The 25811-nt window shown below is 36.6% G+C and overlaps 1 protein-coding gene across 10 annotated transcripts in view; it reads left to right on the plus strand.

Annotated features, from left to right (window-relative positions):
* Positions 1-25811, plus strand: part of DMD (dystrophin) — a 1316389-nt gene that overhangs the window by 884805 nt on the left and 405773 nt on the right. For all 10 annotated transcript variants that reach the window (XM_062600033.1, XM_062599961.1, XM_062599984.1 and 7 more), the window contains one exon: positions 9306-9470. In XM_062600033.1, the coding sequence (XP_062456017.1) occupies positions 9306-9470 (165 nt within the window). The remainder of the gene's footprint in view (positions 1-9305; positions 9471-25811) is intronic.

Here is a 25811-nt window from a genome sequence, read left to right on the forward strand (position 1 = left end):
TGCATAAATATTTGTGGGTTGTTCCATTGCAATGCCTTCTGATTCTGTGTTGCTTCTCAGGCATTTTGGCGGTTTTTAGAAACTTTACAGCAGTTTTGTAAAGGCTTTTGGGAAACTTCTCTCAGGTGTTTGCAATAGAAAAAGATATCAATATATTTAATTAGTGGCTGATGGAAGCTGCCTCTGTGAACTGATTACATGTGAAACTCAAGCTTTCTGCTCTGGACACAGTCTTGCGAATAAAGGAGGCAGACTACGTGTGATCTTGTTAAAGGAAGCAAAAGGAGGGCTGCAGAAAAGAATGATGAGACAAAGCAGTGGACTAGAAATCTGTCATGAAAAGAACTAAAGGTGAGATAGGTTTGTGATGCTCCGTTTAATTAATGAATGAGATTGGCCTGAACTACATCAGCCGGGGTTTATGATGTCCTGTAAATTAATATTGTGATTCTCTGAGAGCTCTGGGAGTGCTTCTACCTCTTCAGCACCTTCCAGCTCAGTGCTGAGCTGTGCTGCGGTCTGCCATTTTTGTTTCTTGACTTTCCATGGGAAGAAAATTTTGATTGATGGGCCTGAGGTAACTGGTTACAGGCAGAGAACCAGTACTTCAGGATGGACGCTGGAGCTTGCTTGCCTCACGGTTTATATGTAGCCTGAGGGACTTGGTATGGATGTCTTCTGCTGTAAACTGGAGAAAGAACAGTTACAGCACTGTTCTTTAGAGTTCATCCTTTGCTAAGAGTCAGTGGAAGAGTCGTCTCCTACTGTAAGCCTTTTATGGCTGCTTTTGGCTTTCTGGAACTGAGTGAGAGACAAAGAGAAAGAAAAGAATAAAATCATCGATCAGATTAGTTAGCAGAGATTTAAGGTGGAGGCCTTGCACTCAGAATTGTCCTTGTCAAAGGAGGCTCCCTGACTGGTAGACAGCAGAATGTGTATCAACTGATTATAAACACTAACTATAAAAAGCAGTTAGATATTCAGAAGATTGTGATATATATTGCTGTATTTACCATACGAACAAATCATTTGGACAAATCATGCAATATGGTTGTTTTTTGAAAAAGCTAGTCTGCTAGATGAAGCAGAAACTTGTTTGTGGCATTGGATTGGTGAATTGTTTGTCTTCTGCATTAATGGAAAAAGGACTTTTTAATAAAAATAAAGCTTGGGAATATTAAAAATAAACAATTAAGCTTGTGAAAAAACAACGTCTGGAAGATGTGTGCCGAAGTCAGGTCCTGAGAGGCTTGTAAAGAAACATGAAACACTAGCTATACTGCAAATAATAATCTTCTATACATATTGTTAGCACCCTGCTTTCATATTCCTTTAGTAATGTGGTCTTAATTCCAACTTTGTTAGAGATACTATGGTTCATAAATATTCATCATTTAAAAGAAATTAAGTAGATTTTGTTTTAAAGTCAATATTGAGTCTGTTAATGAAAATGGCTCAGTTAATTAACTAAATGGCATCCTAAACTGAACTTACATGAAACTCTTTCTTACACTGATTGTTTTTCATGAAGAAATGATGCATAAAAATTAACTTCTCCCCCTTCGATTTTAAATCATTCTTCAGTACATGATGTAAAGAAGGTGATTTTTAAGCAGATAAAACTCTCTGAACAATGACTATAAGAACTGTTATTTTACATAGTTATCTTACTAGTTTTATGGAAATGTCACTTGTGAGTCATTCTTAAGTCTGAATTTTATTGAATAGTTGATATGGCTTTAGTTATTTCTTGTTTAGCCAGATCCTAGCTTGGATAATATAGAAAGCTGATTTCAGCCCAGTTGTGCTGTGGGCTGATTGCAATATAATCAGCTATCTAATTTTTTTCATACTATTTGCATTTTAGCAAAAATGAGAAAGTAAACCAGAAGCTGTTATATGCAACAATAGTGAATTTTTAAAAACCTGACACTGCCAGCTATCATACAACAGGAGCCCATGCTAATGGGGTGCTTTGTGTAGTCAGAGGGACTCTACCAAGTCGGGAGTGCAAGAAAAAACATAACAGTCTTCGCAGGCACCCCACAACATACTTATGTTTATATTCATTTCAGTCTATCATATTTTATATATCAAGAAAGCTAAATTTTAATTCAAGAGTGGATTTGTCAAAATAAGATCCATTTGTAAGTGTGCTTTGTTATTGGGAGGCTAGTGAGAGACAGCGAGTATCTTATCTAACATTAAAAAAAAAGAGAGAGGTGAAAAAGTTAGGAAGCATTTCCACTGCTGCTAAAATTTTGGAGATTGTTTTTTTTTTTTTTTTTTTTTTCCTTCCACTCTTCATTAGAAAATCCACTATGTTTTTCTTACAAAAGGATATGTTGGAAAGATGCATGCCCTTGTTTATTTTCCCACATAGCTGGGAAACTGCATTATCTTTTCTTCAGTTATTTCAGTTATTTAAGAAATGACCTTGACATTGACTTATGAGAGGAAGTATTCAATATCAGGCATTGGTCATTTGGAATATTATGTATGTGAGTCATTTCAGTGGCTTTGCTTGCTTTTATCAAGTGGCAGGTACTGATAATTATGATGCCTTCCTAATCATGTAATTTATCCAGTTTCTTCACTTACAATAACATATCTGACCTTTGTAAAACTATTTCCCACTGTTAAAATGTAACTCTACATAGTTAGTTTCAACCTTTTGGTTTTGACTATGTTTCTGACTTACAGAATCAAAGTGTAATTTCACAATTATCTTAGTTGATGCTGAAATCTCCTTTCTCCATATTCATAAGGAATTAAAAAGAACAGAGACCAAGGAATATGATATAAAACATCAGCTGATGTGCCTTATGGAACTCTGTCCTGCTTTTTATACTTACTATTATTGTATGAATCAGTATCACTTTCCACTTGCTCAGCTTTAATTCATCCCATGGTACATGTACACCTGTGTATATAGACTGAAAATTAAGTATCTAAAGGTAAAGTAGGACATAGCGGTGGAAGACTGAGGCACATAAAATGATTGAGGAGATGCAAGTGGCCAAACTGAGCAATTGTATGATTTTGCACCAGTGATCAGATTGGGGTGGAAGTGGAGAGAACCTAATAGTAGATCATTTATGCTTCTTATGAAGGAAGATCATCCAAGGCATGAAGTTCTAATGGAACAGAAACAACCACTGGAAGTACTTTCAGAATTTATGAGGAGAAGTAATGAAAATAGGTAGATTAAGACTTTGAAATATGGCAATTACTCAAGTTTCAAAGTTGTTTTACCATTTTTCTGCTGTGATTTATATTTTTAAAGTATTTTAATAAAAAGAGTAAAAACATACAACTCACAGAAACTAAATAACTGAGAAAAGATTTGACATTTTAAGATTAGAATAAGTATTGTGAAGACCTGTGTCAGTTTATAAATTTAGTCTCTTCTGCTGTCTCCCAATATAGAGCTTAAATCTTTTCTGTTACTCATTCAGATACTAAGCTCCCAATTAGACTAACTTAATTAACACTTGAACTGAAGTACAAAATTTTAGATGCATCACATACTTTAAGAATTATGTTTTGACACATATCATTGAAATTATTTAGTCCTTTGATGTGGAATTTTTTCTTTGAAGGAATAATCCATACTTTTGTTGTCATTTCCATTTTCAAATTTACTTTTGATTGCAAACCGAAGTATGTTTTCCATGCTGATCTGCTGCCAAATAAAGAAAAATTGGAAATATTCTAAATAAAACAAAGTTGAAAATATTCATCCATGTGCGAAGGGAAAAAAATGGATTTTAGAAAGCCTTTGTACCTTGTCTTTCTTCCCAGTGTGTAACTCTTTACCTTTGTCAGGCCTATAATCAGGCTTGGGCAGATTTGAAGGAAGGCATCTATATGTTTGCGGTCTTTCTCTTTTGCAGGTGTCAGCTTAGGGCTAGTGTTTGCTTTCTTTTTTTTTCTCCCCTTACAAGAGGACATCAACCCTCCTCTGATAAAACCTAACAGCTTTTCCTAAGTGGAAGGGAAGGAGAGAAAACAAATTGCGGGAGGGGGGGGGGGACTGAATGGGGGAGAAAGGGGCCAAAAAGTCAAAAATGTGAAAAGGAGAACTGGAGTGGGACCCTAATCTGTGCTCATACGTCTCTGGAGGCATCAAAGTAATCAGGAGAGAGAGACTAGACTGGAGAGGACAATAAATCGGCAATAGGTCCCACTGGCACCAGGGTCTCAGCCCAGGAGTGGGATCATTCTCCTGGAGCTGGGAATAACCTTCTCCAGGGCCTGGAGAAACTTGTTCACATAATTGATGGGATTGAGGATGGAAAGATTGTAAGTAAAAAATTAGGGAAGTCTATAGGGGCTGGAGGGAGAATTCAGCCTGATGCACCCCATGTCCGTGTGTGCCTCTATTCTGCTCTGCACCAGGGGGACACAAAGCAAGAGACTCAGTGAACATGCCTGTGTCCATTACTTGATGGAGGGTTTCCCATGTTATTTCTGGTGTGCTGTAGCATTAGCTGAGGAAACAAACTGTCCCCCAAGAGACAGTCTGCAGAAGTCAGAAATGACATAGAGGAGGAGGAGGCGGCAGCTGAGAGCTTATGGGTAAAGATTAAAGGGCAGGCCAGCATGGGGGACACTGTTGTGGGTGTCTACTACAGGCCACCTGACCAGGAAGAGAAAGTTGATGAGGCCTTCTATAGACAGCTGGAGGTAGCCTCACCATCACAGGCCATGGGTCTCATGGGGGACTTCAGCCACGCTGACATCTGCTGGAGGGACTACACAGCAAGGCACAAGCAGTCCAGGAGGCTCCTGCAGTGTGTCGATGATAACTTCTTGTCACAAATGGTGGAGGAGCCTATGAGGAAGGGTGTCCTGCTGGACCTTGTCCTTACCAACAGGGAGGGACTGGTTAGTGACATGAAGGTTGGGGGCAGCCTTGGCTGCAGTGACCATGAGATGGTGGAGTTCAGGATCCTGCAGCAAAGAAGTAAGGCAACAAGCAGGATTGCAACCCTGGACTTCAAGAGAGCTGACTTTGGTCTGAGGTCTCTCTTCAGAGACCTACTTGGAGGAATCCCATGGGTTAAGGCCCTAGAAGGAAGAGGGGTCCAGGAGAGCTGGCTAGTATTCAAACATCACTTCCTCCAAGCTCAAGAGCAGTGCATCCCTGTGAGTAAGAAGCACAGCAAAGGGGACAGGACACCTGCAGAATAAGCAAGGAGCTCCTGGACAAATTCAGACAGAAGAAGAAACTCCACAGAATGTGGAAGAGGGGACAGGCTACTTGGGAGAATTATAGGAATGGAGTCAGAGTATGTAGAGATGCGGCGAGGAAGGCTGAGGCCCAGTTGGAATTAAGTCTGGCAAGGGATGTTAAGGACAACAGGAAGGGCTTCTTCAAATACATCGGCAGCAAGAAGAGGACTAGGGAAAATGTGGGCCCGCTGCTAAATGGTGCGGGGGCCCTGGTGACAAGGGGTACAGAGAAGGCAGAATTACTGAATGCCTTCTATGCTACAGTCTTCACTGCTAAGGGCAGCCCTCATGAATCCCAGAGCCTGGATGTGAGGGAGAAACTCTGGAGAAAGGAAGACTTCCCTTTGGTTGAGGAGGATAGGATTAGGGACCTTCTGGGCAGGCTAGACATCCACAGATCCATGGGCCCAGATGGGATGCACCCACGGGTACTGAGGGAGCTGGCAGATGTTGTTGTCAGGCCACTCTCCCATCATCTTTGAAAGGTCCTGGAGAACTGGAGAGGTGCCTGAGGACTGGAAGAAAGCCAGTGTCACTCCAGTCTTCAAAAAGGGCAAGAAGGAGGACCCAGGCAACTATAGGTCCGTCAGCCTCACCTCCATCCCTGCAAAGGTGATGGAACAGCACCGTCTGGATGTCATCTCCAGACATATGGAGGAGAAGAAGGTGATCAGGAGTAGCCAGCATGGATTCACCAAGGGGAAATCCTGCTTAACCAATCTGATAGCCTAGTGTGATGGAATGACTGTCTGGGTAGATGAGGGAAGAGCAGTGGACGTTGTGTCCCTTGACTTCAGCAAGGCTTTTGACACTGTCTCCCATAACAGCCTCCTACATAAGCTCAGGAAGTGTGGGTTAGACAAGTGGACAGTGAGGTGGACTGAGAACTGGCTGAAAGGCAGAGCTCAGAAGGTTGTAATCAGTGGCGTGGAGTCCAGTTGGAGGCCTGTAGCTAGTGGTGTCCCCCAGGGCTCAGTAATGGGGGATACTCAGTATATTCCGTTGTGGCCAAGGGAGGCGATGGTCTCCTGGGGTGCATTAGGAAGAGTGTTGCCAACAGGTCGAGGGAGGTGATCCTGCCCCTCTACTCAGCCCTGGGGAGGCCTCATCTCGAGTATCGTGTCCAGTCCTGGGCTCCCCAGAACAAGAGAGACGTGGAGCTACTGGAGAGAGTCCAGCGTAGGGCTACAAAGATGATCAGAGGGCTGGAGCATCTGCCCTATGAGGAATGGCTGCGAGAGCTGGGCCTGTTTAGCCTGGGGAAGAGAAGCCTGAGGGGGGATCTTATCAATGTGTACAAGTACCTGAAGGGAGGGTGTCAAGGAGATGGGGCCAAACTCTTTTCAGTTGTCCCGTGTGACAGGACAAGAGGCAATGGGCAGAAACTGAAGCACAGGAAGTTCCACCTGACCATGAGGGGGAATTTCTTCACTGTGAGAGTGATGGAGCACTGGCACAGGTTGCCTAGAGAGGTTGTGGAGTCTCCTTCTCTGGAGATCTTCAAGGCCCGCCTGGATGCAACCCTGTCTAACATGTTCTAGGTGACCCTGCTTGAGCAGGGAGGTTGGACTAGATGATCTCCAGGGGTCCCTTCCAACCTTACTGATTCTATGATTCTAAGTTCTATGGCTTGATAGGAGGATTTGTAATTCCCTTAATCTCCTCAGACTGTAATTTGATCAGCCATCTTGACAGAGTTTAAAAACAAATATGCAAACAAACAAACAAAAAAAAAAAGCCCTGAGATCTGGAATCTAAAAATCTCTGTTTTCCACACAATAGCATGTAAGATGTTACCTGGATGTTACAAGGTATTTCCTTGTTAACATCTACTCAAGATCTAATTCTTACATGCTTATCTGGAGCTCTAACCTTTCGACTTTGAGGAAATCCTTTGTTTACGTGTTCGTTTATTGTTGCTCCTCTTTTATCTGTATGGTAAAAGTAGATGATACTAAATTTCTGTATGTAATGCATTGATTTATATTGATCCAGATTTCTTCTTTTTTATTACTTTAAAAATATTGTAATCATATATCTCTGCTAAAATGTTAGCCCAAGAGTCAACTTTATTGTGATAAGAGACTGCGTTTACTTATATAAGAATTGACCTCTCACTATAGGTGAGATTTATTTTGCTTTTTTGTGAATTTTTTTTTTTGGAAAATAAGTTGAAGTACAGTCAGTTATCAAAAACTAACCATCTTCTTCTTTTGTGATTTGAATATATCTTAGTATATAATCAGTTATATTTTTCTTCTTTTGAAAAACTCTCAAAAATTTATGTTTGTCTGTCTTCTGATGCAACTAATATGCTTGCTAAATGTTAATCTGGTGCCAGGTTAATACAAATTTCAAACCTTCAGAGATCAGCTTGATTTTTATTATTTTCATCCTATAATTACCTATTTACCTTGCACAGTATTTCTGTGGAACTTGTTTATGTTAATATTAAAGCTACTAAACGTTAGAGATTAACATTCAAAAGTTGTGAGAAAGATGAAACTAATCTTCTGTGAAATGAGGCCAAGATCTGCACAGAGATTAACACATAAGGGAAATGAATGCATTTTTAATTGCTTTCTTTCACATCAGGAACCATTTTGGAAAAGCAGAGTTTTTATTTTATTTAACAAGATTAAGAGGATACAAAAAGTGATTTGACTTACTGGTCCATTTTTATTAGATAGGATGTTATGGTATGGCTACAGTGAACAATGAAAATTATTTAATATACAGGAAATCAAAATCATGAATTACAAATATCATTTAAATATAGTCTAATAAATCATAGACTAGATATAGGTGGGTTATTTTAGTACCAAAAAAATCAGTATTTTCACATGGAATTTGTGAGGAAACTTATGTATCATGAGATGCTGTTTTCTTGCCATTCCTTCCACTGTTTTACTGGATTTTTTTTTTTTTTTTTTTTTTTTTTTTTGTAATAAATCTTCATTGCTTTCATGTCTTTGGTGGATTTAGATTTATTGTCTTCTCTAAATAGTGTCATTGGGGATTAGAAGTTAGTACACATCAGTAATACTTTTGTAGCCAGGGAGCATGCTAGCCATACTTCCATTAATACAATTTAACTTCAGAGGGAATTTACATTTTATTGTGTTAATGAGAAACCTCCCATGTTTTTGGTACTTTTAAAAGAGGTGTTGTAATAAAAATGTGTGCTTAGAAACTGAACATATTTTCCTATCCCTGCCTGGCCCTTATATTTGTTGTGATTTTCTTTTTTTAATGTAAGCACATTCTTCCCTCTAGTACAGAATTGTAGTGTTGCCCCTAATGTAGTATGGAAACACCTCACCTCTCCAGCTATAGAAAACATTGTAGCAAGAATATGGAGCTTTGGGCCGACTTACTTATTTCCACCATGTCCCGTATATTTACTCCAAATGTTACAGTGCTGTTGGACCTGTACTGTGCTATTCACTGAGTCTTAATTTCTAATCCTGTTGGCATAGAAGAATGTGTTTGCTTAAAATTTGACTACTTGGAATGCAAATGAAGGAACCAAATGCACTGATCAGTATTGAAGATATGTTTCTTCATTATTTTTCTTCTCTGTATGCATCTGTTCCTCTGTATTTGGACTCAACTGGCAATTCTAAACACCTTGTAAGAAAACACATACTTATGTGCTTCCAGATCCCAGAGGTCAAGAGAGGTTAGATATCATTCACATGATATCAAATACAAAAATTCCACATTTTTGTATTTGCTATTGCTCTTCCTGATTAAAAATTGATCATTAAAGCCATTTCACATACTGAGAAAACAAACTTTTTGTCTACTACCAGTAAAATAGCAGAATAATCAAAAAATGAGAAGTCCATTAACAACATTTTTGAAGAAAGAGAATATGCAACAGACTTGCAAGAAACTTATTACCATTTTTTTTGGTGTGTCTATTGTCCTTTTACTCCTTCTTCTTATCAGTATCTACCGTTTATTTATGTTTCCTTAACATTTCATGTATGTGTTGATATGTGTGGTGTTAAATTGCTTTATGTTGCATTTTTTCCCTCACAAAACTTGTTGTATGTTTTCAGGTGTCCAAAGAGCTTCCAGAGAAACAAAAAGAAATAGAGTTTCTGCTAAGGGATTTCATCGAACTTGAACATAAATTAAATCAGCTGATACTGTGGGTAACACCTGTCAAGAACCAGCTGGAACTTTATAATCAAGTGGGTCAACCAGGAGCTTTTGATATTAAGGTAAATTTTCCTCCATTTTAAGAAAGAAATCTGTATTTTCAATAGTCAAAAAGTCAGTTGCAGCATTAGCTGTATAGTTCTGTTAAATATACGACTTTCTCAGCAATACCCTCCCAAGTTCTGTTGTATAAAAGAGCTATTTCATTTAATCTTAATTCTGATATTTAAGGAAAATTTATGTATTCTCCTCCATTAGATGGCTTTTAGTGATCAGGCAGTTTAGAACCAGTGATTACAAGATGAAATATAAAAGGTTCTATTATTTTTGACAATTTTTTCCATTTTTAATGAAGTAAATCTCCTAAAATTTGATACTTTAAGGGTTGATACCTTTGGCTTAAGGAAGGCAAAATTTTTAAACAATCGTGATTAAAATTCAAGATATCAATACCATTTAAGGCATTTTAATTTGAGTTGATATGATTACATGAGAATCAGAATAACTAGGGCCGTGTCATCTCTCCCGTATTTGCAAAAAAAGATATCTAACTGTACAGGTAATATTACAGAAATCAATCAGCCTGATTGTTCAGTATGCGTGAGCAAAGGATTTGTAGTCTGTTCCTTGATAGGCATTTATGTATTAAAATGCATGTATGGGGGTTAGTGAGACCAGAGAAATTACAGATGAAAAGCAGTGATTAGAAACAGGTAGCCAGCCAAGTGTAAACATAGATTTTTGGCTTTGTGGTATATATCTATGTAGGCATGAGATATATATAACTCCTCACATAACTGGGGAGAATCTTTAATATACTATTGCTTATTGAAATCTATGACTTTTTTTTGGTTTATATTAGTTGAGCATCATGGTGACCTAGGTAAAGATTAAACCGAAGACATTGTTTTGTTTTGATCCTGATGATGCTACTCCCAGTAAAAAGAAAAAACTTAAAATATTTAAAACTTTTCTTGCTTTATGTTAAATGGAATAATGGCTATTTCTGGAGATATCTGCTTTTGTTGAGAGTGTTTATTAAATTCACTTTAATTTAGTTTCTTTTATGGAACTGTTTTAATGCCAAAACACTTTTCATGTCATACAATAATACTATGTAAAACAGTGGATCTCAAGTCCTGCTGTAGTCCTGTAATTGACGGAATGAGTTCAGCAATGACATTTATTCTCTTTTTAAAAGATAAAATTAGTATAGCTCTCTGCAAATGCCTGTACATATAGTGAATGAGTGATGGAATTTTGTTTTCAAAGAAAACTATCTATGCTTCTTTCTGATATTTCAACACGGATTTTTAAACATAATTCTTCCATTTTTTCTGTTTTTCTTTTCCATTTTCTGTCAATTATTTCCAGAAGAGTTCCACTATTAAAGTTGATATAAAATAAAAGCAAGGCTAATCTGCTGTGAATTGTAAGATTATTGCTTTCCTTATTGCTTGTGAAGGATATGTCCTGCTAAGCTGTTTTGATTCTCTTATGGTGATATCACAAAATTATTGAGAAGCTTTTGAAAGAATAGAAAGGAAAAAGTACCTACATTCCAAAAAGGGGTAGATGAAATCACATGTGTATGGAAAGGAAAGAATGGGATTGAAGAGATCCAAAGGGAGGCAAATTAGCTTTTCCTCTGCAAAATTCCCTTCCATAAGTCTTTTGTAGATGGAGTTTAGATAGCTTAGATTTAAAATTTGAACAATTATATTATAGATCAAAAAGCTAGTTGTTTATCCTATTGTGGTATGGTAAGCAAATGCAACATACTAGTTATCTGCATGATATGTATTACTGGACTGTGTTGTGGCAAGGTAGGCTTAACATCTTGAAATCTTGTTGGCTCATGTTTCCCCCATACTGTCATTTTCTTTAGGGAGGGAATCTCTTACTTTAAAGAAGCTGTATTCAATATATCTGAGGGCAAATGGGATTGTCATTTTTTTTTAAGATTAAGAATAAACATAATAAGAGTTTTGAGACAATTTATCATTGCGAAGCATACACACAAAAGAAGGAATAAATATAATTCAAGAAAGCAGCGTATGCATGACAACACTAAGTTTATACTTAACTGTAAACCACATATTACAGTCCCAGGCTAACATGCTGCTCTACGTTTGGTAAAGTATGTGCATACACACTGTTGAAATGATCAGATTTTCACCTATATATTTTTGAATTACTGTCCTGCTTAGCTATTGGAAATTCAAAAAAAAAAAAAAAAAAAAAAAAAGTAGCAACATCTGCATGCTTACTTATGAAAGGGATATATTCAACAGAATCTTCTGTTCTGGTGTTCTCAAACAGTATATCAATAAATAGCTTTTGTTCTGCCTATGTTTTAATTCTTTTGACAGCATCCAGAGAACTGTGAAGTGTTTTCTGTAGGATTTAGGATTTTTTTTTTTTTTAGAAACAAGTATGACTGTTGCTCACCTAGTAGAATGAAAATTCTTAGAATTCTAGAAGAGAATCCTTACAATTCTTAGAAAAGAGGTGGGATGAGAAATTTTACAAATTGAGGCTCTTTTTTTGGTATTTTAAAAACCTGTAAGATAAGAAGAAGCAATTTAAAACTGTCATTAAGACTTACAAATATAGCATCTGAGTCAAAAAGTCCAGGCCTATATAAGTCCTAGGGAAAACCTCACAATGCTTGTTACAGGATTTGACATAACTGCTTAAAATTTTTTATTTTAATTTGAACAAAGGCATTGTCTTTTATGAAATTTCTGTTAAAGTTCTTCATGCTATTCCTTTGCCTGCAAGGCAATTTTCTTCTTCTTCTTCTTCTTCTTTCATTAAATGCTCTCTCATGTCTTTTGTTTTCTATGATATGCATTCAGGATAGGTAGCAGGGAAACAGGACATGAACATATTAAAATTTTAAATGGATACATAAGATAGCTTTAATCAATTATATTTTTTAAAAATTCCTGTTTTGCAGCAAGTTTCTTGCATTTCCACATATTTATAGCAAATTTGAGTTACAGAAACATGTAAGAGCTGAAGTTAAAATCTGATATACCAAAGTGTCTCTGAAGCATTAATTAAAATTATTCTGGCAGAGTTCTCCAAACAATGATTTATTTTTCACAAATCTATGGTAACCTTTAAGTATACAACTGTAATCTGATAACTAATTTTACATGTTTTTCTGTAAATTAAGGGATATAATAAATGCATATTCCATCAGATAATCTGATTTAACCTGTTAAAATACAGTGATCAATATAGTACATATGTAATAAGTATATAAGGGGTAGTATATGTGAATTGTACTAGAACAACACTTTGTGCTTACTGATAACTTAACTTTTTTTGTTAAATAATAAAAATTTAAAAGCTTGTAGGTTTTTTCCACTTGAGTGAAAGTGAACTGAATAAACGGAATAAAGCCATAGCTGAACAATTTAGCGCTGTTTTACCAAAGCAGTTAAAAATTGATGAGAAGTCCCTTAAATTTACAGTTAATTAGCAGAAAGATGAAGAAAGAGCACCAGAACTGTAAACTTTTAACATTGGCACAGAAGTGATTCTGAGTGAGTTGTAAAGAGATAACAACATATATTAATGTTTCCTTTGGTTACAGAGACCGTCACAAAACAGTAAGACCTTTGAGACCCAAATACATAACTGGGCTTGTAGACAGCTAGAGAGAGATTAGAATTCCTCTTACAGCTCTTAAGACTACATCTATTTTAGTAACTAAAAAGTGCTCAGGACCATGGTTTGGCTGAGAGGTCAACTGCTGCAGCAGCAGCTCATGTCTTTTCAGCGATACTCTTACCCCAGCAAAAAAGGCTAGCTGCATCCAGAGTGCTGTACTGCTGCATCAATGGCCAGAAGCAGTGCTCCGTGTTTAATGGTGTGGGCAGTCATGCTGCAGAGCTTGGGCATGTGCCCTCTCCCTGTTTAGTTCATTACTGCAGGCATCGCATAAGAATTCATGGAAAGTTGCCAACTGGTTATTTGAAAGGGAGAGATTTAGCACTGTTGGCATGGTTCATGATCTGCATCGCTTGACTTAGTTATGCTGTCCCTTCTGCTTGTAGATTAGGATTGTTATCATCAGTGGTATGGTCTTGACCAAGGGTGTTAACTGTGTGCTTCCATGTAAGATATGTTATGGACATGACAGCACTCAATCTTGGGGGAGTAGGACCTGTGGTAATGCTACAGTCTTTGGTTTAGTGGTTTTTCAGTTACTGAAGAGAGACTCTTTATGCCTGTGCCCTCTTTAGGTACCCTTGCAGTGCTGAATCACATTCATAATGATAGTGTCCAACCAATGTTCTGCAGCCTAATTATGTCACGAATTTCAAAATCTCAAGTGGTGTACAGCTCTTTCATTAACATAGCATGATACAGTGTATGTTTTTGCACAATGTAATACAAACACTACAGGAAACAGGTACAGGAAACAGGAGATGAAAAACTGCAGACCTAAAAAGGTGGGACATGATCAGCATGCTCCTTAGTCATGGTAGGGGTGGTTCTTGGAATATGTCAGAGTACTAGCCTGGCTAGAATGCTTCATCTCAACTGAGGTTTTGGCCAACATCTGACTTTTAAAATATATATATATCAGTATGTAAAGCACAAATAATGGTGAGAAAAATGTAAACAGTATGAGATTGTTTAAACAAAACAAAAAAAAATTTTGTTCAGACTCGTTATAATAGCATTTATTAAAGTGGGCATTCCATACTGAATATTAAATCTTGTTTTCTTTTACCCCCTTCTGCTTTCATAGCTTTTAAGAATTACAACATGACTCAGGAAACCCTATTATATTTTATACCAATATATTTCATAACTCTCTTGACTGCATTTTAGAGATTGCCATGCCACAATTAGACCTCTCGTTAGGCACCATAATCTAAGTGGTGGATTCCAAAATCCCAAGTTGACTTTCATAACTCAAGCATTTCTCAATTAATGAATACCAGTAGAGGAAGAAATCCTTATTTCCAGGAATTAGAAAACATCTATAGCATCATATGCTATCTTTCTAATATATATACACACACACACACACACTTTTTGTTGTTAATCCTTAATAATTTTCTTATACAAGCAATCAAAGATTAAAAAAAGAACCTGTCTAAATATGTCAACACTGAAATACATATTTGCAAACTACCATTGAAAGTGTTAGGATAGATCTTAGTTCTTCACAAGTTAATTTGCAGTGTGGCATAATTTTATTACCACACTGACATAATCTTTCTTTCTACTAATGGCAAAATATAGGCTGCTCCCTATTAAACATGTATATGTGTGGTGAAGGCATGGAATCTACATTTATAAGACTCTACTGATACTTGTGAACACTGGAATACTGACAGGTTTGCAGTCTATCTTCAGTGTATCTTCATCTGCTGCTAAAACATATTTCATATTGTGCCTTTTACAACTCTTTGGACTTTTCTAGCTTTCCAAACTAACAGTCTCACCTCACCTTGTATTCTGTCTTTGACCTGGAGTTACTTTCATTCTTACAGCTATTTTCCATGATTTGGTATCCTTACTTCATGAATTTAGTCATCTGAACTCATTATGAATTTCTAATTTAAGATTAACAAAATAGTGAGAAGAAATGCTGCAAAAAATGTCTACGGTATAATATTGAAATGTCTGAAATACTTAACAGTACAGCTATATTTGCAGTATGGCTTCTGCCAGCACTGGTGTCTGGATTACTGGTGTGATAGCAAGCCTGCTCCCTCATGGATATAACCATACCAGTAGACACCCTCAGTGTAGACATATTTAAGTTAAGCTGTTACTATGAGGCTGCTTTTTACTTGCTGATACTTTTTTTTACCAGTATTTGCCAGAACTACTGAAGCACTGCTAGTGAAGCCCATTTTCCTCGACTTGTTTTCAGTTTATGCTGAACAACCTTATTTTTCTTAGCAATCTATTCTTTCTTCATCAGTAAAAAATTCACTACTAAGGACGTACATTTTGTAACTCCAGAATGTTCAAATTTAGTGTCTCTGCTTGTTGTATCAGAATGTTGCCACAGTCCTTGAAGTCTTATGAGTAAACCTGAATCCTAGGAAGTGATAGCTGCCCTTCAACCATTAATGCAACCGTAATCGTTCAGTGCAAACTAGGGGTCCTGCAGGATAACATGGGGATGATACCAATGAGAGAATTTTGGAGTAGGTAGTTGCATTTAGCCTTTTCAGATCTGTCTTGACCTAGATTGAAACAGAACTAGCTCCACTTGTGCCTTGCTTCTTGGACTCCCTGATGGCAGCCTTGCTTCTTTCAAGTCTGTCTCATGGTACTTTGAGATACATTTCCCATAGTACTGCAGCAGTTCTTTGGGCTAGAAATGCATGGGGGAGAGGATCAGACTAAAAGCAGAAGATACTAGAGTAGCAGTAGAGCAAGCCACATGGCAAGGGTTGAGGTGTGGGCACGCACAAACTTCTAATGGTTTGGTCTTCACTTTAATCAGACACCCTTGACAAACATTCTGCCAGGTATTCTTTTTGTCGTAGATATTAATATTATCTTATCTTTAATCCCAACCTTATTTTAGCTGAAGTCAGCTAATCAGAGTCTGATTGCATGGCAAATGTTAATATATTGGAAAGTATGGTCAGTTCTGCTTTGACTCTGAGTGAAATATTTAAGGACATACATGAGCACCTTGAAACTTACTTATTCAGATTCACCCATACAAATTTCATATACTTAATCTTTTTAGGGATATATTATTCTGAACAGATGGATATAGGCCTATACTTTACACTTTGAAACAGCTTTGCCTAGGGCGTCAGCAGTCTGTGGAGCTCCAGAATTATGGCTAAAAGAAGTTGTGCAGTCACTGATCTTTATTTCCTCTTACTCCTTGGCCGAGTTTTGTTAGCTTCACCTGCAACAAAAAGAGTAAAGGGGATCCTGGAAGTGAAAGTAACTTTTGGTGTTTCATTAGCTCCGAAGAGAGTTGTTTGGCAGCTTAAGCAAATACCTTCAGAAAGTCTAACCAGCTTTTCCCCTCTATTACTGTTTGTTTCTTTCCCCAAAATACTTTTTTCCTCTTAATCCTGTTTAATTCTACTCTATTTGTCGTTAATTTTTATTTTGCTGTTTTAAAAAAATTATGAAATGCTATCATAGGACTGCAAGTCATCAAGAACTTTGAGTGGATATTTCTAGAACTTTTGTTTACACGGAGAGTCCCTAGAAGGTCCAAAAGAAGCTAGGATTTAGCTGAACAGAACTAGATTAATAGGGTTTTCGTCAGTATATAAAAATCATAATGACTGGTTAAGAGAAGAGAAAAATAAAAGCCTTCCTATCACAACCTACCACAACTGTGCATAAGATAAAATTAACATTCTGCAATCTGCTGCATTCAGATTGCACTTTTTTGATGTAGTCCACATAACATATGTGGAGCACTAAAGCTTTAAAAAATACCTTAAGGCACTAGTTAAAGGGTTTTTACATTGAAATAAAAGAACTACCTAAATGTGTGCATACACACATGTAGGTTGTATTGTGTTGAGACTGGGAGAACAAGGAAACAGCTAAAATATGTTTGTAAAAACTCAAATATATAAACTGTGATAAAGTGTATTGTGTAGTAAACTGGAGAAAATCTTACAAATAGGCTAATGCTAATATTTTTTAGTTGCTGCTATTTTTTTTAGCTGTTACTACGGATTACTTGCTTTGATATTTAGATTTTGAAATCTGTGGGTCAGTATTTCTCTCTACAAAGTCAAGAGTTCTGAGCTTTCTGGAAAATGAATTGAAGTTTACAGATTTCACTAATCCTGCTAGATTAGCATAATAAAACATACTTGATTTTATTCCTTTGCTGTCCAGAAGAACAGTACATAGAAAACCACCGTAATAAACCAAGAAAACAAGCAGGTAATTCTTTTGATAGATATTACTACTCATAGAAATCTTCAGTTAATTTTGTTTCCCAGTAAACGTTCATCCATTAGGGAACACTGTAAGTTGCTGATACACAATTAAACTTTATTCAGTGAATACATGGTTCAAAGACCAAAATTTGAAGGAGGAGAAATGCTGAAGAATGAATTAACAGTAACTTTTTAGTGGATAAAATAATTACCAGAAGCGTTCTTATCTTGCCAGAAACTCAGGTCCTTTAATTATGATTTTTGAAAACTAGTTGTCCAGAAAATAAAGAATATAGAAGACAAAAAATAGAGTCAACTTTCTGAATTTAATTAAAATCATGTTGTTGTTATGTTTTAATCAGGTAGCAGTGCTCAGATTTAGTGAAGTTAATGTGCCATGTCTGCAGAATTTAGATAGGTAAAAAATAATGGTAATTTGTTTACACTGTGCTGGGTAACGCAGACTGCAAACCAAGCACGCTGACAGTGAATGAGAGTTGAAAGCTGTAGCTTTTCGTGAAGTGCAGTTGCATATACTGGCAGTGTTTCTTGCCTAGAAGGGTCGGCAGCATTCGTAAAGTCCGAGGCACTCAGCGGTTAGAATTTGGCTTATATAAAAATAAAAATGTAATTCATGCTGTGTACATTGATGAAAAAGTATAGTATGTGTAAAAAAGGGAAGTACTGCCTTTGTGACATGTATTGTTTTTGATATGAGGGAAATCATCTGTTGTTTTAGATATATCTGACTTTTTTCTTTTGACCTTGGCGTAGTTGTGATAGAGTTATCTGCACGAGCTAGATTAATACCCCAAACTTTCAGCTCAGCTGCCTCTCAGCTTGTCATTGATGTCTTTACTCGCATCTTTTGCTGAGCAAGTGTCCGGCAGTTTCTCTCATGCGCCCTTCTCCTTCTGCCACGTGTGCCATCTTGGGAGAAGAATGATAATGTGTTTTAAACTTTGTCAGCAAAGCAGAAAAACGTTAAGAACTGACTCGGGCCGTGTATGTTACAGCATATGCGTTGAGCATGGGTGCTGGGATCTGTAGTCCAGTAAGTTCTGCGCAAGGCCAGTGAGGAGTACTGCTGAATATACGTCCCTGAAGGCTGAGGTGCAGTCCATCACCTGGAGGGTGCCCTTCCCAGGAGGTGCGATAAACCGGCCCTGCAGAATTGCGGGTGCTTCTCTGCGGCACGTGCACCTTGGATCTTTTGGCAGAGCGATCACTCTTTTTGACTGAATTCTCATGCTTATTTCCTGAGTTAGTGCTGTCACTGCGAAAAATTGCACAGCAGTACCAGTTCCAGTGAAGCTATGCAATCGTATTGGACCTGAAGTTTTCAGCCTAATACGTAGACAGTTAAGTAAGGAAGGACAGTAAAGGCTGCTTTTTAGCTACAGTTGAGCCAAGACTGGTCTTTCAATGGCCAATCAATCTCTTAAATACTAGCATATACTGTAATGAAAAGCATAATTCTATGGAAATAACTGAATTTTCCACTTCTGGCTTAATGCTCTCTCCTTCTCAAGAGAAATTGTTACCCTTTCTTCTATATTGCAACAAAGTCATTAATAAACCTAAAACCTTGCATGTGGCCACAAAATACCAGATTGAGTCATAGTGCTTTGACTTTTCCATGTGTTAATCTGGGTGCAGTGTAGCTGTTTTTCACTCAGACCTAGATTAATTTATTATTATCTTAGATAATAATAGACAAGAATAAGAGCAACAATAATAAACCAGTAAATTCTTAATTCTCACAATCTGATTTTCAGTTTTATTTTGCTGCAGATACTGTGCAAAATGGTGAAAAACACATTCTAAAGAATTGTAACCAAAAGCCTTAATACTTTTGAATTTACAAACAACACAAAATTGGCAGATTATGTACAAAAGATTTTTTTCCTTAAGCAATGAAATAGGAGCCTTTTACTTCCCATAATGGTCTCAGAACTTTAAAAAGTCAGATACTTTCTTCTCTTTGCCTTTTTCCCTGGCTCCATATAAGTAAAGCCTGTCCAGTTATCTCTGCAGATTAACTATGATTGTGATTCAAACAGAAAATCCTAGGTTACATTTGTTTTGATATTTTTGATCTTTTCAAATGCCATTTGTCTATTATGTAGTGTTGTTTATTATGTAGCATTTGTCTGTTTGTAGCTTCCAATAAAAGACAACTAGGGAATTACTGTTTTGAAAAAGAATAAACATACCTATCCATTAATTTCCTCTTTCATGCTGATGTTTTTGCAGTTTGTTTTTCAGGAATATACATGCTAAGTCTTTTTAAAAAATAATTTTTCAAAGTAACAGTGCAATCTGTAGTTTTCTTCCTTGCATGCAATCAAAGATCATTTTAACAAGAGTGGTTTTTTTGTTTTTAGTTCTCTTTGTAGAAAATACCCTTTATTCATAAGATAGGCATTGAGTAAACAGGTAATTAGCACTACCTATAACGTATCAGTCTACTGAAATGGTTTTCAAAGATTCTAACTTAGCTCAATAGCCTAGATCATATCTGAAAATACCACTAACTCATAGCAGATTATAATCCACAAATGGTACCAATTTTAGAACAGCCTGAATAGTGCAAAACAGATGTCAGAAAGACAAATTTGGAAAAGAAAAAGCAAAAAATCCAAACTTACATGAGTCTGTAACATTTTTGTCATGCCTATATGTTTCATCACAGGAACTTTTATTTTTAAATGCCAATTTATTTTTCTTACACATCTATTTCTCATTGGCCGTCTGTTTTCTGAAATTCACTTGCTGGTAGTCCTTGCTTACAGTAGAAAAAATGTGGTGAATAACAGAAGATCTAACTAGCACTAGTGGGAACATTTTGCATCTGTTGTCAAAAGCAACAGCCTATTATGTTGGGACTGCTGGGCTGTGCCTGTTAAACTGCCATTAAGGTATCTGTAGATATGTAATTGCAGAGTTTTCGCAATGTATAACTACAGACTGAAAACTCTAGCTGTGGCAGATCATAACCACTAGTAGATACTGCTTTGAGCAATAGTTCAGAAACCAATGTAGATGTGGAAGCAAATTACGTAAAGGAAAAATGGACAGAAGCTTGCTTATGAATGGAACCTAAAACACGAAAATGTGTTTACAGCCTCATAACCAGAAAATACATATTAGCATTTGCTAATATGTAAAGGCACTTGCCAGTGGAAGACGGTGATTAAATGATTATGTGTAACTTCCGTCCTTAAAAACCCAATAAAATAATCTTGGAAATAACTGAATGAGGTTACTCTGCTTCCAGAGTAGTAACTTTAATAGTCACAAAAAGCCCTTTGCTGAGAGAATGCTAGAAAACTGCTTGAAAATTGGAATTTAAAAAAATTCCCAGGCTGTCTTTTCCTCGCTGATACTTAGGTTGAAAATACTTCTCTTCAGTTTCATTATGTGAACTGAACTGAAGGAAATACTTAAAAGGAAATACTGAAAAGTGTAACTTGCAGTATTTTGAAAAACTGACAGAAGTGTCAGAGTATTTTAGCCTTCAATTTGTAGTGCTTTTTCAAAACACAAATAGAAATAATTTCAAAATAGACTTTATCCAAGGTATTAGTATGGGGTTACAACTGACATGTATGTCACTAGAAATGAATGTTGGGCAGAAAGCTGACGTTTCATTTTCAATCATTGTTTTTTTTAAGATTTGCCTGATTTTTCACTAGGTGCGTATATAATATATGTATATGTGTGTGTAAATATATACATGTTTATATTATTCTGGGATTTATTATCTTTTCTGAAAAACCCTATGAAAATTAAGTCTCCTTACCAGAGATGAGGAGCTAGAGAGTACTGGAGAACAAATGCCTTTGACTTGCTCTGGGCCTTTGGAGAGTACTACATTCGCTGGAGTTCCAGGGCTATACGTCCAGGAGCAACGTGATGGTAGGCCATATAAGCAGGGAATATCTGAAAAAAATCCTTTTTGATGGCATATCTTTGTCTGAACTTCATCCTCCGAGTTTTTCTACAGGGAGACATGATCTGGGCTATGACAAAGACTATTTGTATGTTAGTCATAGAGGTCTTGTGATCATAGTTCCACAGCTAAGCTTTAGTGGAATCTGTTTATATACATATATAAATATACAAGGACAGCACATGTAAAAGCACTTATTTGCAAATGATAAATGTAAATATAAAAATATTCCTGCAGATTCATTCCATTTTCCTCTATTGTTATGTTTGAATGTGCTGTATAATGCGATAAATGGATACATTGAGCTAGCACTACTTAATTTTTTTTTATTTTTTTGAATTTTATTTTAATATACATATTACCATTATATTAACTCTTTGGGCTTTAATGGCTGGTTTTCAGATGTGCTGAGTTTCTCATGTTCTCAGTGACTTGGATTTGGGCTTCCCAATGTTTCTAAGGTTGTAGCTGAGTATTTCATATCACCATTAGTCTAGCATGATCAATTTATAGCATTTTAAAAAATAAATACTATCTCTGGGAAGATAATACTTTTCATTTGAGAACTTAGGTGCAGGCAGAACCAGGTCAAAGCAGTAGACAGGACAGGCTAGAACAGTAGACTACGAAGCAATATCTAACTAATTCCTTTGCTGTTGAAGGAAAAACTGGAGATGCAGTATTCCAACCTGAACAGACAACCCCAGCCTACTCTCTGCACAACTTCTGCTGATGGTGTTCTTTGCCTGTTAGTGTGGAAAGTAGTAGTACCTACTTCTCTGCCTCTTCCCTCCTAGAAATCATTAGAGTCAAGACTTCTCCTCTGGCCATTGGAGGAGGAGGAGAAAGCTATACTTTCTGGGAAGTCCTCCAGGTCTTTGTCTCAGCCTTGCCATTTCCATACTACAATTGGAAAAGAAGATACTTGTCAAGGGGGATTGTGATGGAGGTAGATAAAGATGAGGATCTCCGGGTAAGAGAGGGGGTGAAGAGAACCTTGAGGCCCTACAGTTTAACGAATTGATGAATAAAGGACACTCAGAATGGGGAGTGGCTTGGTGAAGTGCAGAAATTCCTGTTCTCACTTTTAGCTAGCTGAAACTCTGCTGACCCCTGCAGATCTTTTCCTCCAGCTGATGTTCAAAACCACTCTGTGTGTTCCAGCCATCTTGGCTCCAAATCTTTTTGTAGTATCACTGGTCCCCCCTCCACACTCAGTTCCCCATAGTGTTCCCTCCTCTCCTTCCTTACTTTCTGGACTGCCACTTATCCCTCCCCATACTTGTCTCTACTTAATCTGTCTTTTCCAAAGTTTCTATAACCTTGATTGTTGCCTACACTGCCAAAAAACTTTGAATAGGCTCTAGATATAGAAATAATACTTTTTTATTTTCTGTAGTCGTCTCTTGCCATATATTTAGAATAAGTGCATTGTGTTCATTTTTGGCAGATAAAATTACACCATCTTCAAAAAAATAAATAACTCTTTATTCTTGAAAATAACTTATATTTGGGTTTTGTCCTTGATAAGGTTTAAATGACGGTAGGAAAGCTGTCAACTCTTGTCAGTCACTTCATTATATCCTTGACAACAGGCGGTTAGAGAGTGACAGAATAGCATGACTGTGGTCTAGCAAACCTGATTGTAGATAAATAAAAGAGCATTCACCCACATGAGAGAATGAAAGTGCCGAGTGAACAATGCTGTGTTTTTCCTTGCATCAGCCTTCATTTGTCAGCGACTGCTTGACAAGTTGGGGCAAAGAAGTCAGATTTTAACTCAGTATTGATTATTCTATGTATTCATTTTAAATGAGTAGTTTTTTGTATGCAATAAGAAATGGTATAGATTGTCCACATCTGCACATAAGGAATACATACCTTGTATTGTATGACATCTGTCATACTGTCTCACTGTATTGTATGACATCTAGGTCTAATCTGGCAAAAAGCTGAAATGTGAAAACTTCTGATGATGAAGATTGTTCGTTTAGTTGAGCTGCTGCTGTTTTTAATGCATTGTTAAGATCTTCAGTAAATGTCGATTTAATAAAGTCATAGAACTAGCTTGATGTTACCTGTATCAGTATATTCTCATTCTTTCCAGAAATCTTTTTTATGGATAAAGAGACCTGCTTAATGTTTTCTTTGTGAGCTTTGATCCTTTACATTTTCAGCAATTGGTATCCAAACCTCTTCATTTCCCTTTGTGGAGCTTCACAGGTGTTAGAGATGCTGGAGACTAAATAACTATTACAAGCAGAAACATTCTAGCTACAAAAGGATGAGGGAAGATGGCAAAATATTCTCAGTTAGTGATCGTTAGTAAACTGTTTTATTTGTAACATCATAGACTTTCAGGATGCACTGCAAAATGTATCTGTGTCCCAGCATGTTGGGAGAGGAAAGATTTTTAAGAGGCAAGAGTATTTTTAAGAGTATTTTCTGGGAAATAATGGGTGATTGGTATGTGAAGATGGTGATTTCTTTCTTGAAAGTATAACCTTCTCAGAAGTCTAAGTAGGTTATTTAGAAGTTAGCTAAGTTGTATCTTAGCTTAGTCTTTTGGCTTCCTTCTTGTATTACAGCTGAAATGATTTTCAGGATCCCAGTGAAAGGTCTATTTAACAAGAATGGACATATAAATATAGGAGAGAGTTACAGAAATGAATGACAGGGTATTTTATCATGACTGTAGTGAAGTCAGTGCCAAATTGTTGTGTAGTTGGCATAGTTAGGTTTTTACAGGTAGGATATTTCCTCTCCCACCCAGATTTTACAGTTTTTGACGTTCTTCGAGTTTATTCATATTCTTTTTCATGCGTTGTTGTCTTCAACTGAAAACCTTTCTCTTCAAAATATGATTCTTCAAAGCTCTTGGATATTCTCCTTCTTGATAATATCAGGTTATTTATCACATAGCTACTCTTGTTCTGCAAGATCATATATTTTGCTATACTTATCACCTACAATTAAAGTACTGTAATCTGAAGAAGAGCTCATGCAAGTAGCTTTTTGTATCAGCACAGGGTTCTTCTAAACATGCTCTGGCTTGATTGCTAAATTGTGAATATTAGAGGCATCTTCTCTATTTTGTACATTGCTAACTATAAGAATGAACCAATCTGCTTGATAGTGTAGTAAAAATAAAGATGCATTGGCATGCCTACAGCATCTTAGTTGCTCCTCACACTAAAGTTGGTAATAACATGGAGAATACTCATTTGCAGATGTTGTTCTCAACTTCTAAGCAGATGTGGCTTTGAGGTATCAGGCATGGTGCTGTGAAATTCAGCTCTGGTAAGACACAATAGGAGGCACAAGAGAGTCGACTTGTTAGATATGACAAATTTTGTTTTGAAAAGGGAGGTCTTTCTAAACTATGTAAATCTGTGCTGTGACTACTCTTTAACACTTGGAACTATTGCATGATATTTGCTTACAACTTCTTATTCCTTCTTTTGCAATTAGCTTTTTCTTCATCAGGAAGACAGAATGAAAGAATGAGTGAGATTTTTTTAAAAATAAACTTCTTATAAAATAGATACTCTCATGGATATTGAAAAAAGAAAAACTACCCAGTTTGTGGAACATAGGTTTGCGACTGTGACATATTAATTATCTTTCATAGAAAAGTCACATGCTAGCTTTCATTCTTTTCTTTCTTTTAGTGCAGCCTAGTGTACTTTATTTAATTGAAGACTTCCTTACTATATGAACATATTGATAGCATAGTAGATTCTGAGATTAGGACTTTTCTAATACTTTCAGAGCCTACTGTGTATATTACCATTTGTTTTTGTTTTGTTTTATTGTACAATGCAGAAACGTGAACATTTAAAAATCAAAACCATCACTCCGAATCAGTAAAAACTGAAAGAATGCAGTGGCAGTTAATGCTATTGCATTTTCTTAAAACGTCCAGCAATTTTTACCATTTCTTCCAGTAATAAATGCCACTTTAAATACTGGAATTTGCAGAAATATATCCTAATGAAAATCCATTTAATGATGTGTAAGGTTAAGTAACTTATATTGAGAGAGGCATATCTGAAAACATACTAAAATCAACAATGGCATGTTAGAACAGCAATATATTTTGATTTTTTTTTCCTATTTCATTCTGTAGCCAGGAACTCCCCTGAAAATAGTTCTTTATTTACTAAGTTTGGAAGGAGGAGGAGAACCTGCATATGAGCACTGACCTAAGAGAGAAAAGAATAAGCAGACAAGAATTAGACAGTGATTAAAAATATATATACTGTCCTCTTAGATTAAATGATTCACTTTTATGGAACAGAACTGTGCCATTGTATGCAATGAGAGAGAAGAAATTCTAGTTTTTCTTTCTTGCTTGCCAAAATAAATAAGCCATGCTTAGAAGTCTCAAGAGTGACTGAATTATCGCTAAATTTCACTTGCCAGTAAAGATACTTTATAAGCCATTCACTTTGTGGCTCTATTCTGATGGTATCAATAGATGTTGCTGTAAGCACAGTTTGAAATAATTGTAAATGCTGTATCATGGAAGCAAA

Source organism: Rhea pennata, chromosome 1 (genome assembly GCF_028389875.1).
Source record: "Rhea pennata isolate bPtePen1 chromosome 1, bPtePen1.pri, whole genome shotgun sequence".
NCBI classification, from domain to species: Eukaryota; Metazoa; Chordata; class Aves; order Rheiformes; family Rheidae; genus Rhea; species Rhea pennata.